The following is an 18,919-nucleotide window of genomic DNA, read 5'->3' on the forward strand; positions in this document are numbered from 1 at the left end:
CAACTCCAGTTCAATTCTTAGCCCAACACGGTGCCCCCAGGACTGCAGGGTGCAGTCCTGGAGGTTCCTAAACACTGTTGGGGCTACCTGAGAAGGCCCCAATTCTGCAGGCTGTGTCACATCTTGCCCACCACCCATATAGACTTCCATTCCGGTCCCCCCACACACGAACTTCCGGTCCAGGCCCCACTCACATGAACTTCCGGTCCAGTCCCCCTACCCACATGAAATTCCGGCCCAGGCCTCCCACCCACATGAATTTCTGGTCCAGGCCTCCCACCCACATGAATTTCTGGTCCAGGCCCCACTCACATGAATTTCTGGTCCAGTCCCCCTACCCACATGAACTTCCGGTATAGACTTCCCCTCCCCACAACATGAACTTCCATTCTGGTCCAGCCCAAGATTCTAAGGGGCTCATCCTGTCCCCTGCCCCCAATATAATCAAGGCCAGGGTCGTAAACTGGTCTCAGCATCATTTTTCTGGAGTAGCTGTATAAAATGGACCATCATTACCATTCCGCAAAGCAGCCAGGGCCCAAAAGTGGGTTGTCAATGTGGGCGATGTGTGGATTAAGTACTCCCCACTACGTCTGTCCCTTGCGTGGGGTCCTGTGAAGGTCCAAGTCCCTACCGCCCTCAGCTCCTTTGGGCCCAACCCTAAGAGGTGGTGCTCAGGCCCGCAGCATGCATGGTGCACTTCTTGTACCTGGTCCATGGCAGCAGTCACGGCCACACCCCAGGCAAGGTGGCAGCAGCAGCAGCAGCAGGGATGGGGCTTTGGGCAGGTTCACCTTGGGGATGCTCCTGGGCCTGCCTTCGGGAAGCTAGGAAACAACTCAACCCAAGCCGAGGATGCTGGGTCCTGCGGTGCCCTGGGGCCATGCAACAGATGGGCCTGTGGAAGGAGAGGGAGGCAGCACCACTGCAGGGGCAGCCCCTGGAGCCTCCGACCGGACCCTCTGTACATGTTGCCTCGCTCCTGCCCTGCCCTACTGCCGGGACCCTTGGCACATGCTGCGTCCTACCTGGCTGCACATGCTACCTCCAGGCCAGCCCACACTCTCGGCTCATGCACCTCCGGCCCGGGGCCTCAGAACACAACACAGGTGCCACCCACCAGCGTCCTCGGCACATGGAAGTCCCACTGGACACAATCCAACATGCCCAAGCACACAGAACCCCAATCCTGCCCCTGCCCCCAGACCTCCAGCTGGCCTCTTCTAGCCAGTAAGAGCTCAGGTAATTAAAAAGTGAGTGAAGGGACCTGGCGGCAGTGCTAATACCTACAAATGGTGAATGACATTTTTAAAATTCTATTTAGCTTGCCAATACATCCCTACATTGTATTGTGGTCCTGTTTCATTGTTCAGAGACTTTACCATGTTAAAAAAATGAAACCAAGCTACCAATTATGACAGGGACATTAATCTTATTTCCCTGGCACATTCTCCATCGGATTCTTCTTTTCCGTTGCCTGCCTCGGTGAAATGCTTCTTTTCCTAGTAAAGCACACCACCAGTCTAAGGGTAGAAGGGAGGGGGAAGAATCATGCCACTTCCAGCCCTCTCTTTCCTGAATCAGGTTTCCTGGATTAGTGGGAGTAGAGTAATGTTCCATCTCTTTGGTGATGTCTGTCTAGTTCAAGCTGGACCAGATAATAAAGTCCAAAAATGAAAGTAAGGAGAGAGCCAGTATAGACAGCTGTCTAGTAAATCACAGGGAAACGTCATCACAGCATATGTAATGGCACAGGTTCTTATTAGTAAGTGATACACACTCCCAAAGAATGATCAGAGGGGCAGAGAGATAGTACAGCAAGTAAGGTGCTTGCTTTGAATGATGCTGACCTGGGTTCTATCCCCAACACCACATACGGTCTTTTGAGCACCACCAGGATCCCTGAGAGCAGATCATGTGTAGCCCCAAAGCCAAAAAAAACAAAAAAGAATAAGCAAAAAAATAAATCTTACACCTGATTAATGTAAATCTGATAAATGTTTTCAGATGAGCATAAGGACTTGCTTCAGCTCAGTTACTAGTACAGTATGATGGTAGTTATTGAAGCTACTGAACTTAACTGAAGTTCCAGAGTATTTCTCAAAGAAATTCTACAATAGGAAAATAATTACTCCAATAAAAAGATACATTTTATACAGACATGTATATGTATATATACAGCTCATGTATTTGATTCATTTTCAATATGTGAACATAAACAATACATCCATTTAAAACATCACTTGTATTGAAAGAAATAAAATAGTCACTGAAGTCCAAGATTTGTGACATTCCATTCTAATAATTCTGCCAGTCTCACACCGATTTGACACCTTCTTTAGAGTTCATGACTAGTTTCTGTCTAAACTATTCCTTCTCTTCAAAACAGTATTGCAGTGTTCCCCTTTACCACATCCCGTAACTACTAACTCTGGAGAGGCTAGAGAGAGCATCACAGATTCTAACTTTAAAATAGTGATTCACTTAATTACTAATCAAAGCGGCAACTGCTGGATAGCTCTGCTCTGTGACACCAGAAACAGGCTTAGGACCCAACAGTTCAGAGTTACTTAGAAAACTTGGTATAACCTTTTTTTACATGGGCCTGAGATCATTCCTCAGATGGGCCAATTAGACCTGATTCTGTGGGCTTTCTGTGCCTAATGAATGAGGAGGTAAGTCATCAGCATGTTTGCATTCAGAGGAGCCACCATCTCTGCAAGTCATGAAACTGTCACAAGGTAGATCTGGGGCATTAACGGTAGTATCTTTAAGACAACTAACTTAGGAAAGGGTTAGATACAGAACAATCTCCTGTATATAGGACTTAAAGATACAAAGCAAGGTAGTAATAAAGAGCCAAAGGTAACATAATGGAGAACTGATCCACACAAGTGATCTGGTGTGTATAGGAAGGTTCAAAAGGAGGGACATTGTAGTTCTTGGGGAAGGGAGTTGGGTACACTGGTGATGGATGTGATGTTGAAATTATGTGCCTGGTAAGTCACAATTAATGGTATTGTAAATCACAGAACCTCAATCAATAAAAAAATTTAATATATCCATTTAATTAGTAACCAATAAAATTTTAAAATCAATATAAATTTTTAAAATAATGCATTTTATAAGAGCATTTAATAAGTAATATTACTAAACCTTTGAAGTAGCAATGAAAAATGTTTATATATTAGTTTAATATCTACATATACCATTTTAGACTGCTGAGAAATCTTATAAATGTTGTGCAATACTTGGGTATTATTTCTGGTGTGGTTAAGGCAAATATGATGAACAGGCCAGAAGCTAGAATCCTCTCCAAATCAGTGTACATAATTATAATATCTTCTGTACTTACTTGTAAATATTGATACCATGTTATCTTTGATCTTTGACATGTAATCATAATCTCTGATAAGATACATGAGTTTTCAGTATTCACTGACATTGTCAATACATTACAAGCCAAAGAGAATGACATTTTTATGAATTTAAAAAAAATGTGGACCAAAAAATCATATCTAACAATTAACTCTTTTACATTGAGAAAATTTGAGAGATGTTTTTGTCAACCTACCTAGTAACAAAGTATCTTGAGTGAAATAATCCAAAATTTAATGCTTACAAATGTTTAGTTATAAATTAAATATTGCTTATCTGGCATATTTATTAATATAGTCATAGGTTTTATCGTGAAATCTTAAAATGTTTTATGCCTTTATTACTACATAATAAGACCAACATTTTAAGTAAAAGATAAGACATTTCATGCAGTGTCTGATGGTATATCCCTTATCTCAAATTAATATCATAAAATGCTAAATCCCCATGGAAACCACTAAGGAAAAAACTTTAAACTTTGAGTATGTTTTATGGGGGAAAGATTGGTATAAATCATCACCTAATATTTTCACCTAATATTTTCCTGTTCATTTCCCTATGCACCAAACACTCAATTGCATGCCAGTATGTACTTGTTGCTCCATGTTTTTGGAACTTGATATTTTCCACAAGTTTTGGTAACAGTGTCCCAAAGCCAAAATGACAAAAGAACTTTGCATTAATAAAGAGAATTTAGATCTGTAGTCAAATTTGGAGGGAATAATCTATCATTTTGCTATTCATGTTGAATAGTATTCTACTTTGGAGAAAAAAATACAGTGTTCTGCAATGTCATTTGCATACAAAAGTCTGCCAAATGTTTTCAGTGGATATCTTCAGTTTAAAATATAAAGAAATTGGGCAGGAGAGAGAGTACAGCATGAAAGTGCTTGCCTTGCAGGAGGCCAAATCAGGTTCCATTCCAGGCACCCCATAGGGTCCTCAAGCTTTCCAGGAGCGACCCCTGAGTGCAGAGCTGGGAATAAGTCCTTAGCACCACCAGGTGTGGCCCATAAGCAAACGAAGAATAGAGAAGTCTAGTCTATGCCCAATATGCTGGATTCCAAGGAGGTAACAAGCTAAAGGGTTGCTGAACTCCATGACTGAGATCTCTGTAAACCTTTGTTCTATGAAGATCTGGAGAGATTACAGTGAGCCTCAAGAAAGCAGGTTCAGGGCTGGGTGAGAGGAGGGCCTGGTAACTTCTTCAGTCTTATCACAACCCAGGCGGGTCAGAGCAGATAACTGTCTGTGATCAAATGAATGAGTCAGTGAAGGAAGCCCAAACCCCAGGATGGAGAAGGAGTGTGCAGAAATGGGAGCCGCTGACAGCAGGAAGCAGGGCTGAGTGATTTATTTTAGTGCTTGACACGGTGCCTGGGGCGGAACTGGTGCTCAATGAATACCAGCCTGGATTGCGGTTCCCATTCACTCATCATCAATGTTAAAACAGTACAACAGCCAAACAGGCTTTGAGATGAAGACCGTGTCCATCTTAGCACATGCCAACAGCTCCCCATCACTTCTAGCCAGTGTCTTATTCGGGCAGGTGGAGGGGTGGGGAGGCAGGGGTTCTGGTATCCTGGTCTTTACAGAACACTCCTAAGTCAGATTGTGCACTGCCCAAGTCTCCACACACATTAGAATGCATTATAATCTGTCATTTTTCCGGTGTTACTCACAGTGCATCAGTGGCTCATTTAGTTTTTTCAGTGACTCCCAACCAACTTTTTTTTTTCCACAAAGAGAATGAGAGGGAGAAGATGGAATAGAAAATAAAATATAAGGGTCCTTCCTACACAGGAGTATATTGTTTCTTGAAAAGTTTGTCTGGGGACTAGAGCGATAGTACAGCAGGTAGAGTGTTTGCCTTGCATGCGGCCAATCCCGGTTCGATTCCCAGCATCCCATATGGTCCACTGAGCACTGCCAGGAGTAATTCCTGAGTGCAAAGCCAGGAGTAACCTCTGTGCATCTCTGGGTATGATCCAAAATAAAAGAAAGAAAAGTTTGTCTGGTGAATATAAAAATGTCATCAAATGGGCTACAGAGATAGTACCGTGGGTAAGGCATTTACTTGCCTTGTATGCAGCCAACTCAGATTCAACCCTTGACACTATATATGGTCCTCTAAGCACTAGAAGTGATCCCTAAGCACAGATCCAAGAGTAAGCCCTGAGAACCCTCTGAGTGTGGCCCAAAAGTCAACTGAAGTTTGTTTCATGCCCTGCCACATCTGGGCTCAGTAATTCTAGGTATGCTTCTTCCACTGAGCCTTATCTGTGAACTATGTGGCTAGAAATATCCACAGAATGACACTTTCTGAGTTCAGAAGAACCCCCAACTCCAAGGGGCCTCAGGGGAAATCTGCATACTCTAGGCCTCTACTACCAACAGTTATATCAGAAGGCCACAGGCCCACTTAGAAAGGGGTTTCCTGGTATCCCCCCAGGGGCATTTATCTCTTAGATTCCTGTGTTGTCCTGTGCTTGGGGTTTAGAATTATATACATTTACATATATATATAAAAACAAACCCAAACTCTTTTCATGGCACACTGAAAACCGGGACCGGACTCTGGCCTGTGGCGGCCCTGTTTGCTGAAAGTGCCCAGCAACAAAGGCCAGCACAGAAGCAGCCAGAGTCATGGCCATAACACAGACAGGGGCTGCTGGGAGCAGGGGTGAGCTCTCCGCCATCTTTCAGTGATGTTGCCAATGGCCCCTTTATTTCCTGTCCATCTCCAGGCGGGAGGAGAGCTCTGGAAAAATAAAAACTGAAAAGAAGCCAACCTCTCATGGCAGGAAGCAATAATAGAACCATGCTGGGCACAAGGGTGTGAAATGTGGAGGCCAGCAGAAACAGAAGAAAGAGGCCAGGAAAGAAAAGGAGTTGAAGGGAGGAGGGTTACACAAGCCCAAAGAGACAATGAGATTCTCCAAATCAAACCGAAAAGTAAGTGCAGGAGAAAAGGAAGGAAGGTAGTAGGGAAAGGAGGAGGACAAAAGACAGTGCCCAGGCCAGACTGCTATGCTCCCAGAGACCGCAGACCAGGCAGCACCCAGCAGCGGGCAGGGCAGGGAGAGGGCACAGGGTGCCTGAAAAGCCTTCCCCTCCTCCCAGGTCTGCTCTCAAGCCTCACTTCTGTCACAGGAACTCTGGACACAGGCTCAGGGGCTTTGGGGAAGGAAGCTGACAGGTGCTGGCAAGCGAGTTAGAGACGAATGATGTGACCCAGAGAGAAGGCTGCAGTGCCAAGGAACTCCTGCCATCACAAACCCTGGGGCTGGCTGCTCAGTGAGCCTATTCCCCACTTCCCTGTGTTCCAGTCTGCATCAGACTCTTTCCACGACCTTCAGGAATGTTCTATGCCACTGTCTGTCTTTCTGAGACAGATTCAATTTTAAGGGCCCATCATGAGAGTCTTGGCCTATGGATGTAGTGGACTCTGTTCCACCTTTCTAGGGCTGCCCACTTACCCTCACGGCCAGGATGGAGCAGGCACTCATTGCCTCACTAGGCCACTCTAGCTTTCCAGCACCCCTGAAGAAATGCACAGTGCTCGGAGGAAAGAACCCAGCAGAACCCCCTCCTGGGAGCCTAAGCAAAGGGGCCTGAGCCGTAGGGCAGACCTGGCCTCCAACCCCTGCACCTCTCACCCCACAGAATGATGTTTGAAGGCAAAGCAGGCCCTGTCTGCTAAAGTGAGGACTCAAGCTCATCGCTGCTTCTCAACACATCTTCCGACACCTCCCTGCCACAGCAGAGCAGGGATGGACCAGAGGGAGAGGAGCGGGAGGTCCAGCCTCAGAGAATCCATCCCCCGGGATGAGGCCCACAGCATCCTGGGCTCCCAGGGAGCGTCAGAGGGCCCTTCTGTGCTGAATCTCTGGAGTCCGCAGCAGCGCAGACAGAACGCAGGCTGAAAGGGGAGGGAGGGAGGAGAACGCAGGGCCAGGCGGGGCCAGACTGAGCAGGAGCCCAGCACTGAGGCCTTGCTAGGCCTCCGGCCTACAATCTGGGCCCAGCACAACTCACAGCGACCGCCAGGCTCATCTGCTGCCAGGCTTATTCTCCAAAACCTGAGTTTTTCCCTTAAAACGGAGACTGGGGATGTGGGCGTCAGGCGGGCCGGTGCACCTGGGCCAGGGGTCCGGGAAGGGCAGCCTAGGCTGCTCAGGGCCCCTGCAGCTCTCTCTGAGGCAGAAACATGGAGCATCTTTGAGGCCTGCTGCCCTGTTTGTGAGAAGGTGGGCAAAATGCTCAAAATACAACAAAATCAAGGGCTAGCACCCAAAGGGGGCTCACTCCCTGTTTCTTTGGACTCCCTGTGGGGTGCCTGTGTGCAGGATTTCTGCAGAAGATAGTCCATTTTGTTAAGCCTTTGAATATTCAAATTGAAAGTATCGCGCAATCATTGATTGTCAAATCATGGGTTTCTAGAGGTTTTAAATACTTGGCATGAGGGGGAAAAAACTCAAACCTATACCCGAAGGTATAAAACATGAATTCTGTTTGTCTCCTGCTCCAGGAACCTGGATGCAGCTGGATGCTTTGTGAAACTTTAAAAATGTTGCCTCTCTGTCTCTCTCCTTTGCACAGGAGCCTCCTGGGCGCCGAGTCTCTGCAGCCACAGCAACTGGCCAGCGACCCAGCCTCTGCTGACCACCATGTCGGGTAACTCAGCCTCTTCCCCCGGGGGAGGGTCAGGCGGGCCTGGGGCGCTTCAATCCTGGCGTAGAGCCACCGTTTTTCCTGCACAGAACAGAGAGGCACAAAGTCAGGGCATGCAAGTCTGAGCCAGAGAGGGCACGGGCCATGCCGTGGCAGCGCCCACTGGGCGTCTGCAGCCGAGGGCAGAGGTCCAGAGGCCGACTTGGCCGCCGCCGCTGTGTGTGTCCCCGGGTACCCCCCTACCCGCTCTCCCACTTTGCCACTGGTGACCCTGAACTTGGACGCTGCGCGGGCGCTGCGCGCCCCAAAGCGGCGGCGCGGGGGAGCTAGAGACTCGTGGAGCGCCCCGGGAGCCCGCGGGCCGCGCCGGCCGCCCCGAGGGGAGTCGCGGCCGTGCCGGTAGGGACCCCGAGCTGCGCCCGCAGCCCGCGGAGTTTAGACCCAGGCGAAAAGGGAGTCGGGGGAGACGAGATCGAAGACCGCGCAGTGGGGGGCGGCACGGCGCCCAGACCCCGGGAGCAGCCGCGCACACGGTGCCTGAGTCTGGGCAACCCCGAGCGCCTCTTCCTTCCCCGGAGAGCCCCTAGACCCCGAGACACGGGCTCAGGGGGGCTCCCGGCAGTCCGGCTGCACTCTGCACAGTGGCCAGGCGAGGCGCTGGAGGCCCGCCCCTGGCCGCGGCCCACGCCCGGCCCCTCCCCGCGCGTCCCTCGGCGCTCGCTCGGGGTCGAGGTCAGAGCCGGAGTGGCCGGGTTCCCGCGGCCACCCCGACGGCGAGAGCGCGCCCCGGCCCGGCCCGGCTACTCACCGCGGCTCCGCAGAGTCCGCTCGGGGCCGCGGCGCGCCGGGGCGCGCTCCCCGCCGGTCCCTCCGGGCTCTGCGCTCGGCCCGCGGCCCCGTCCTCCCCGCCGGCCCCGCCAGGCCAAGCCCGGCGCCCGCGCCGCGCTGACTCCCGCGGACCGGAATGCCTGCCCGGGAGGGAGGGGTGGAGAGAGAGGAGAAGAGGGGAGCGCAGGAGCGGGGGACCGAGGGGGGGAGGAAGAGGTGCCGAGCCGGAAAGGCGGAGAAGGCACCAGGAGAGAGGGGGAAGGAGCGATACGAAGACCCGGGGCTGTGGGGCTGCAGCCCGGTGCCCCAGCTCCCCAGGCCTGGCCCCTTTCCCGGGTCCGTCTAGCAGGTTCCTGAGTGCCCAAGGACAGGTCCACTGCCAGCTGCTTGCCCAAGCTGCCTTGCAGACTAAGGACACTTAGAGGTCGAACCTGGCAGAAGCTGCACCTGCCCAGGTGGAAAAGGGTCTCAGGGCTCCTACAATCTGAGAGCCTGGGGGTGGGGACTGGGGGGCGACTTAGAGCAGCTGCTGCAGAAGAGAGAGCAGCCCTCTGCCAGGCCAGCAGATGGGGCCTGATCCCAGGATCCCCCACCCCCAGTTTAAGTGGCTAAAGTGGTGAACCCACACTCACACCACCACCCCCTCCAAACTGATCTCCATATTTCTCAGCTGAGAAACCCGGTGCACTATTAGCCTAGGGATGGAGTCAGGCTGGGGTGGGAGCCCCCACAGATCCCCAGAGGTTATGCTCATCTGAAACAGCTCCCCCCCTTCCTCCTTCCAACTGTAGGGCATGAGGGACTCTCTCCCACCAGCCCATCAGCCTTCCCTTTGCATTCTCAAAGCCTAGAAACCTGGATTCGGGTGATTCAAGAGAAATCCTCACAGCCCAAAACCAGATACCTGAATCCCACATTTAACCACTGACTTGATTGCTTTTTCCCAGAAAAACCAAAGGTGTATCAAGGTGTCCGGGTGAAGATCACGGTGAAGGAGCTGCTGCAGCAGAGGAGGGCACACCAGGCAGCCTCGGGGGGAACCGTAAGCATCCCCCCCCTCACTGACCACCACTTCCTGGTAGGGCCCCTGCAACCGCGAGTCTCAGAGGGGCTTATGGATTGCAGACTCGCCTTCCTCGTTCTTATACCTTCTGTGCCCCCTTCCTCCTGGGTCACCCCAGGAAGTCACAAAGAACAGCTGTGTGGGGCTCCGGGCTGTGTGTGTGTGTATGTGTGTTTGTGTGTGTGTGTTGGGGGGTGGGAGGTTATCATCCCTCCCTCGTCAGAGTTAAGTCTAAAGGCTCGTGGGAGGAGTGCAGCGGGCGGCTGTGGAAGGTGTTGCTCTGAGGAAGATGTGCCCTCAAGGACACAAAGCAAGTGTCTTGGCTCTCTTCATCAGACACCCATCTTGCAGAGCCCAGCCTCTGAGGTCACTGATCTGTAAATGTCCCCTGCCAGCCTCCAGAGGAGAAGGGACCTGGGCTCTGCAAGGGACATGGCTTGGCATGGAGAACTATTTCCTGTGAAGTTTCTTGAGCCGTGCACAGTGCAGTGTTAGGTTGTCACGAGGCAGATCTGAATAGCCCAGAGGCTACCCCCATATTCTGTAGATGTCTCTATATATACACAGAGTATTGACAAGCGTGCCTGGGGCAGCAGCAGAAGCAACAGAGGTGAGGTTAGGCCTCAAGGAGGGTGATTCTTCGTGAAAGCCCTTGAACATAAAATTGTGCTTCTGTGGGTGTCAGGCAGAGGATCTCACAGCTGGGGCGTAGGTGCTGGTAGTGGTCAAGTCTCCAGCTCATGGCATTTCTCTGACGGTTTGGTACTGGGGTTGTTTGTGTGCAATGCAGGACTGCAAGAAATGGGATCGTGTGGGAAGAGGCAAATAGCAGGCGAGATTCAGACCCCAGTTCCTTTGTGATGTGTGTCCAGGAAGACAGGTCTAGCTCCCTGACCTCTGCTTTTCCTCTTGAAACTGTTGGTGATAGGACCCCTGAAGGTTAACTGAGTTACTGCATTTAAAGCACTCAGAAGAGAGCTTTCCTCACATAGGAAGTTCTCAATAGATACTCTGTTATCATTATGAATGTTTGCAGAAAGTTACTAAAATAAAATTATAAACAAGGACTGAGAGCCAGCTATTCAGGAATGTTCATTCACACCCTTTGCTCAAGTTTCAAGTTCAGGTGCGATCTGGCTGTGGTCTGGCAAGGGAAGCTGTCTGCAAGAAAAGCTAGGCCCTCCCACTGCAGCCTTTCAGCAAATATCATCAAATGGTCATTTGTGGGGGGGTTGTACAGGGGCTGATTAAAGCAGTTTCACAAACATGTTTCGTTTAGTTCTTATAACAGCTACGGGAGGTAAGCAGATCAGAGAAGTGTATGTCTTTTATACAGCTGAAGTCCAGAGTCTTAACAGTTACAAATTAGACAGCTAAAAGTACACCTGTCTTCTTTATATTATTTTTGTAAAGCCTTCCCACTGCTTAGCTCCCTAAGTTCACCCATCTGCAGATCCAGCTGGGCTGAGCAGAAATCTGGTAGCCTCAGCCATCAACCCTGTCAGTACAGAGATGGAGTATTAAACAGGAATAAAACCAGAAGCAAGAACCTGAGAGGAAATTCTTGTGGCACAAAACCCCTGAAATCATCAATCTGTTCATAACAGAATGTAACCTGTCACTCAGGTACATTATAGGATTGAAGTCAGTTCTATTGCTATGGTTCCCTCGCAGGTTCATTTGACCAGTGTCTTCTCTTGCTTCCGTTCCTAACCGCAGGAACAGAAGCGAGAGGAAAAGTCCCTTGGATTTGTTCCCTGCAGCAGTTTGATGATTATGGTTTTCTGAATTCCCCCTGAAACAACAGTAAACCAGACCTTCTGGGGAAGTGCCTTGCACTAACATGCCGAGCAAAGCCTAGAACATTCTCTCTGCCCAGGCCCTTACAGGTACTCGGAATGACATGCAGACAGTTAAATTTAAAAAGGCAGAGGTAGATTTCCTTACCCATCAGAAGGATCTGGAATTCTAAGAAAGCTTGAGATTGAGTTCAGTAAGCAAGAATGGCTTATATTAGGGAATAAGGTCTTCCTGCTTCTTGATGCAACCCTTCTTCTGCTTCAGCAGTTTCTCCTAAGGCTTAAGGATGGCTTCTGGAATGCCTGTTGCCAAGAACAGTGTTAATTTTGTTTATTTGTCTTTGTTGGGGGCCACACTCAGAGGTGCTCAGGGCTTACTCCTGGCTCTGCACTAAGGGATCACTCTTGGCAGGCTTGGGGGCTCACAGTGGGTACTGGGGATGGGACCTGGTCACCCACGCGCAACACAGGTGCCCTGCCCACTAACCAACTATCTGAAGAGGGACAAAATTTGTTGTAAATATAAAATTGTGTGTGTATTCCTGGGGACAAACCAAGGACAAACAGTGGCAGTAGAAATGTATGCATGCCAGATTTATATGTGATTTTAAAAAATGATTTCAACCAGATCAATTTGCAAACATTACACACACACACACACACACACACACACACAGAGTTCTTTCACCTTTAGAATGAGTGAAACTTGAGTTAGCACTATCAAAAGATATCATTTACCCTTTTATTTGTACCATTCCTTTTGTAAAGCAGCCTTGATGTATTTTTATAAACTGCAGATTGTGGGTTTCTGTACTGTTTGAAATCAAGGAGAGAGGTGTCTTTCTTTGTATTCTTGGAGCAAAGTTGAAAGTGAACCCATGACTAGAAAGATAATATCAAGTAGGATATTGTCAACATACCTGCGGGAGATAACTGGGGAGGCAGACAAACAGACCGTGCCGGGGGAGGAACGGGGTGAATGGGAGCTCTACAATGAGGCTGAGTTTTTAAAACCCACTCCTTCCAAGTCCTTTAGTTCAAGCTGCAGTCAAATATTTGCATAAAGAGCTGGTGAAGGATTCCAGCTTCCTGGTTCATGACATTACAGTGTGGATCATTTTCAAAATGAACACCACCTCCTGTTCCCGCAGGGGCTGGCTTGCAGTCTGCAGCAGCTCGGGTAAGGGAGTAAGTATACCCTGTAACCCAAGAGAGAGGTGTGGTGAGCAGGGCTTCCCAGCACCGAATCACAGAGCCAGATGGGGCCCTTTAAACTTTAAAGCCTCCACCTGGAAGGTAAAAACAAAACACAACACAAGCCTAAATTACTGTTAGGACTCTTATCAATTCAATGGGAAATACAGGTTGCTTTCAGCAGTTAAATGGGGCCAGTTCATGAATTTCTAGTATTTCTGTCCAGTTGTCCAAAAAGCAACTTTTTAATAGAAAAGAGTTTGCTAAAAAGAACAGTTGATTTACTAGAATGTGGAAAGGTTCCAGTTTACTGACTCAGCTCCAAAAAGACATTTTCTATTTTGATGTTTTCAGAGTTGGTTAGAACATGTATGTGAATATTGTTTGCTATCAAGACTAACAAATGTTAGAAATGAAGTACTTTGAAGAAAATAAATTCCTAAGACTAAGCAGTCAGATAATAGCTGAAAATTCTGAGGAAAACTAAGCAAGTAACTCACAGAGGATTGGGGTCAAATAAATGTTAGTCATTCTTAATCACTTTAAATTGAATAACTTAACAAGAAGGTGCTTACTGAGTTTTCTTTAATGAGCACACTTCTGCATGATAAAGACCATTTCAATGAATTTGTATAAAAAGAAATAACATTTAAAATTCAAGTAAGAGAACCTGCTATTACAAAATAATAATAATGAAAAGATCCTCCCAACAAGCATGAGATGTTGGATCTAAGTGAATAGAACCTTGGTTCTCTCTAATGATTTTGGAAAAAAAGACTTGTGCTTACCTGAGCGCAGAGGCAAGGAGGCTTCCCTGCCAACCCCGAGTCTCACCGTTTCCCGTCGTCATATTCTTGTTTTACAGGTATCCGGAGGCAACGGTGTTCCCCCTCCCGAGCCAGCCCCACCCGTTTCTGCAGGTCAGTAGAGCCAACTTTACAGTTTACTCACATAGTCCTCAAAAAGGCCATCTCAGAAGTCTCAGTGCTTGGCTTGGGAGTGAAGATAGGCACCACCATTGCATGGGAATCCAGCCAATCAGAAGGGGGAGAAAGGCGCAGACCAGAGCCGCAGAGGCAGCCCCGGCTGAGGAGCTGTGCAAATGTCTGTCCTGCTTCTCAGCTGTCAACTCTGTGCTGGCTCTTCTGTCCCAAGAGTGTGTGCTTCACCTCTATTCCAGTTCCTCATCTCCAAGTTACTAAACTCACCTAAAGGATTCGATTTGTTTGCCCCAACCCACCCGGTTTGGTGCACTCTGAATTGCAGAGTCCAGGGCTGCTGAGGTTCTGGAAGAACGCCTTTGCCCCGCTTCAGCCTCCAGCCAACAGGGGCTTCCGTCCTCTTCTTTTCTCTCTTCCCAGAAAGCAATTCAAACAAGTATAGGTTTCCCCCGGCGCATTGCGAATAACTCTATTACATAAACACTCCTGCCTATGCCACTCGACAGCTGAGGCTGTCAGGAGGTCACACAGAAGGAAGCTTATGCTAGCTCACTACTCAGAGTGCAGCTGGAGCTTAAGGCATCCTGAGACCAAAGATGCTGGTATTCCGTGGTCCCTCTGAGGGACCTACTTCTGTACTCTAAACCTATCTTCTTGCAGCCTTTAAGGATAAAAGTCACAAACTGACACTGAACTGGAGAAAGGACTCATGCTTCTGAAATTATTTTTGTCTGCTGCATAACAACTTATCTCAGTTTCCTTAGCCTTCATTCTGTTGGTTTTTGTTTGGGGTTTTCTTTGGGTTTGGATGTTTTTTGGTTGGTTGGTTGGTTGGTTGGTTGGTTGGTTGGTTGGTTGGTTGGTTGGTTTTGTAATTTAAAACCAGTTGCCCTAACTGTGCTCTCTGTTCTGGTTTCCATTTTGATCAATACCCTTGCCGTTGACATCATCCCTCAGGATTTTTACTGAGTAAGTGTGCTTAGTTTAGGAAAGCAACAACCAAAGTAACTGTAATCTTCTTGGAAGGTTTTGGGCAAGGAGGCTAAGCATTGATTCTTTAAAGTCAAGAAAAGTGGAGGCTTGAGCCGCTATCGAATAGTTACAAGTGGCCACCGGTTGGGACCACCTTTTTTTATTTTTCCATAGTGACTTTGACAGTTAATTTTCAGATTATTTCCCAGGGACTTGAATGAGCTAAGGCAACTGAAAAAATCCAAACTGCCTGCTTACATGTCATTTGACTTTTCTGGAACAAGTGAGCCCTTTGTATCCCCTAAATATAGTAATTTTTAGGGTAGAAAAAAAGACTTCTATTCAAACCCACCAATTTTTAAACAAAAATCTATCTCTTTTCCTTCTCTTTTAGGGCTGATTTTAGAGCCTGAACCAATTTCTTCTTCCACACCCGATTATTTTTCACCACGAGAATTTCCCAGTTGTGTTTCTTATGAAGAAATCCCAAACTACCTTGACCAAATCTTCGAGTCCTACCTCCCACCAGAGCCCCATGTGGACCCTTCACTCAATTCCCTGCAAACTGCTCCACACTATTTCCCGGAGAGCTTCCAGTCCACCCCTTCCTGCTTTAACCAGAGCCTGGTAATTTATCTCAGTTCTTTACAAATCCTGGTGATTGCTTTCTATGGGGGAGAAATGTTTAAAACTTCATCTCATAAGAATCCAACAGACACCACCAGTAAGGACTTATCCAAGGAAATAAGCAAAGTTGGCACAGGCTCAATGGAGCTAGAATTAGCTATGCAGTGCTAGACTTTGGAGACCCACGTAATTATGATTTCCCCAGTCAGCCATGCCTGTGGAAGTTGGTATATGGAAATAGAAATCAATTCCCTGGCAATAATTGCTGAATGGATTTTAAATGTTAAAAATCTACTAATTGGAGGACTGGAATGATAGGACAGTAGGAAGGGTGATGACCTTGCATGCAGACAACCCAGGTTCGGTCTCCAGCATCCTATATGGGCCCCTGAGCACCGCCAGGAGTGACTCCTGAGTGCAGAGCCAAGTAAGCCCTGAGCACTGTTAGGTGTGGTAACAAAATAAAATAATAAATAAATAAATCACTCTTTTAATTAAAATCTGCTAATTGGCAATGACTAGGTGACAATAATGGCCCTTGGGTTTTTGAATTCTTGAAGAAGGAAGGCAGGTCGTTACTGTGATAAGAGGTTTGGGGATTTATTTTGACAGTGAATGGGTTCTTCAATACTGCTTGTTTAAGTCTATCAGCATGACAACTCATTGGGTCACGGAGGATCAGCAACAAATTATGCCCTAATACTTGAAAGAATGTGGGTGAGCAGTTCATGATGGACCTGAATATTTGTAAATATGCTATCATCTGTAATGGAGCAAGGCAGCCAGTAGTAGATACCAGTGATCCTAGCAGTCTTTGAGATGCTCCTATCATTTTTGTAAATCTCAGAAAGCATGTTTTTTTAAAAAAAATGAAACAAAAATACTTCTTTAAAAATTTCATCAGAAGTCTGTGTAGGGATCAGAGACCTTTTTAAGGGAGCAAGAAGTTAGTTCTACCACAGGCTCTGTGTGAAGGGCCCTGAGCATCTAGACTTGTCCCGCTTTCCAGGTAGGCCTCTTGTTACCAAATTCAGATCTGCTCAGGAGAAGGCAGAGAGAGGCACCAACCCCTCGGCAGATCAAACTTTAATGATGGGAAGTTGCAGGTCTTAGAGCCTCCTGGATGCTGGGTCCAGCCAGACATGTATATGTCCACATTGTTCTCTTGGTCAGAGGTGTGGGGCAACATCTAAGGTGCCACCTGCAGTTTCCGTTGTGGCACGCAGCAGGATCACTGTGCAGGTGACTGGAAGCACAATGGGATTTGTGGTTTAAGAACAAAGCATCCTCTAAAGTAGGGGTATAACAAAGAAAGCCAGTGAAGCAGAGCAATTTATTGTTGGGAAAGAACTGGGTAAACAGAGAGTGTGATGTCGTGAAATCACACAGTCAGCAAATAAATTACTTTTCCCGACCTGGGCTGGGTTGTGGGTTTTGTTTTACAAGCATGGGTTGGTTTTTTTTTTTAAGGGTTTTATTGTTGTTGTTGTTGTTACCCCAAACGTTCTTAGACTTAATGAATACGTCACTCTATTCAGTGATTTTAATCCTAAATTCTCAAACTTTTTGTTCCTTGGTTTTCATTGGTCTAGACCCCAGGATCGCCTTCAGATTCCTCTACTCTCTCTGGCTCCTTCGACTACAGTTATTCACCAGCTCAGCTACCTCCATACATGCCAGAGAATTACAACTGTCTCCCTTCTCTGGACACAAGACACTCTGACTATCCCTCAGACTATGTGTGCCCTGCCTTGCCCTCGCACGCCCAGGATGACTGCTTCCTCCCCAGCACCACCTCTGGCTGCTACTGCGCATCCTGTGAGGCCGACCGCTTGGATACCCTTCGAGCTGCCGAGTATTTCTCCTACCCCAGCACAGACTTTGTGGACTTCAGCCCCTCGGTAGCCTCCACCAATGATTTCTATAAAAGGGACACAAACTGTGACGTATGCTACAGTTAATAGAAATATCATTCACTTGGAATATGGCATGTTTCTACCCAGTAACAACCTGGAATCAGCAACCTGGTAACCAAATATCACAAGGGCCATCACCTGTCACTGTTCTCCACATTCTGACACTAGCTTAGGCATCCACCCGAAGCCCTCAGGCCCAGTCCTCAAGTCACTTCTACTTTCTATGTTCCCAGTGAAAATTGTTATAGGGATCGTCCAGTTGTTTCACTTTTTTACGTCATGAACAAATTCTGGGGTTTTTTTTTTGTTTTTTTACTAATAAATCATTTTGTTTTAATAAATGTTGGTTTGTGTTTTTTCAATTTTTCTAATAATAGTAGCAGTTCTGGGTTCAGGCCTAGTCAGCCGTGTGCAAGGTATCTTGATTATTTTTAAATGAGGAAATACTTTGGTTCCTGGGAGGATGGAGGATAGACACTAACACTGTAGCTGAAAAGGGAAGTTGACATCACCTGTAAATGAGAGGCACTACTTGGAAGAACACTAAGAAAATATTTATCAATCATTACTTTTTGTAGCTAACATTAGTCAATGAAATGTTCATGTGACTAAAATCACATCTTACTGACAGCACTATTAACTTGCAGATGATTATTTTCATCTTCAAAGTAATTTCTGGCAAATACTTTTTTTCCTGGGAAAATATTTTAACCTTTTTCTCTTAATAATTGCCAATTAAGAATTGAGATACCAAAAAGTTTAGAATTTGCTGTCACCTATAAAATGTCTAAACTTCTGCTTTAGATTTGTTTTGCTTTGGTCTCGTTTTTGGGAAGTTCTCAGAAATTACTCCTACCTCTGTGCTCAGGGATCACTCCTGGCAGTGCTTGGGAGCCATATGATATGCTGAGAAATGAACTATGGTAAGCTGCATGCAAGGAAAGCATTCTACCCGTTATACCTCCAGTACTTCTGCTTTAGATTCTTTTTTTTTTTTGGCTTTTTGGGTCACACCTGGCGATGCACAGGGGTTACTCCTGGCTTTACACTCAGAAATTACTCCTGGCGGTGCTCAGGGGACCATAAAGGGATGCTGGGAATCAAACCCGGTTAGGCTGCATGCAAAACAAACACTCTACCCACTGTACTATCGATCCAGCCCCCTGCTTTCGATTCTTAACTCTCCATCACTCATGTTTACTGATGGATCTATAGATTGACAAAATGGTTTACAACAGAACCTCAGAGTTTACCTCCTCTAATTTATTTGAACAGACCAACTATCTTTCAACGTAAAGAAGAATTACTTAGACCACCTATGCTTGAGTCTACTGGTAAATGATGTCTGCAGAGGTAGCAAGGCATGGGACAACTCCCTGGTGTGAAGTCTGGGGAATTTTTCCATATTGAAAATTTCTGTGCAAAGGCAACATTAGGGGTACCAATGAGAGTAGTCCCAACTACCACTTTCAGAGTCATTTTGTGTGTAAGATTCTGCAAGAGCTTTCTTCTACCTTATTCCATTTA

At 47.2% G+C, this 18,919-nt stretch overlaps 1 protein-coding gene across 1 annotated transcript; it reads left to right on the forward strand.

Moving 5' to 3' along the window:
* The first annotated feature begins 1,072 nt into the window (after window positions 1-1,072).
* POU2AF3 (POU class 2 homeobox associating factor 3) lies at window positions 1,073-17,724 on the forward strand. The gene is made up of 7 exons (XM_055132170.1): window positions 1,073-1,230; window positions 7,981-8,055; window positions 8,363-8,451; window positions 9,828-9,922; window positions 13,802-13,856; window positions 15,244-15,476; window positions 17,069-17,724. Exons 1-7 carry the CDS (start codon window positions 1,073-1,075, stop codon window positions 17,435-17,437), a joined length of 1,074 nt encoding a protein of 357 aa, XP_054988145.1. The 3' UTR covers window positions 17,438-17,724.
* The last annotated feature ends 1,195 nt before the right edge of the window (window positions 17,725-18,919 follow it).

Source organism: Sorex araneus, chromosome 3 (genome assembly GCF_027595985.1).
Source record: "Sorex araneus isolate mSorAra2 chromosome 3, mSorAra2.pri, whole genome shotgun sequence".
NCBI classification, from domain to species: Eukaryota; Metazoa; Chordata; class Mammalia; order Eulipotyphla; family Soricidae; genus Sorex; species Sorex araneus.

Coding starts and splice junctions, on each gene's coding strand:
- POU2AF3 (XM_055132170.1), top strand. CDS start 1,073: ATGCACCTCCGGCCCGGGGCCTCAGAACACAACACAGGTGCCACCCAC. Junction 8,452..9,827: donor GGGGAGTCGCGGCCGTGCCG/GTAGGGACCCCG, acceptor GCTTTTTCCCAG/AAAAACCAAAGGTGTATCAA. Junction 9,923..13,801: donor AGGCAGCCTCGGGGGGAACC/GTAAGCATCCCC, acceptor CTTGTTTTACAG/GTATCCGGAGGCAACGGTGT.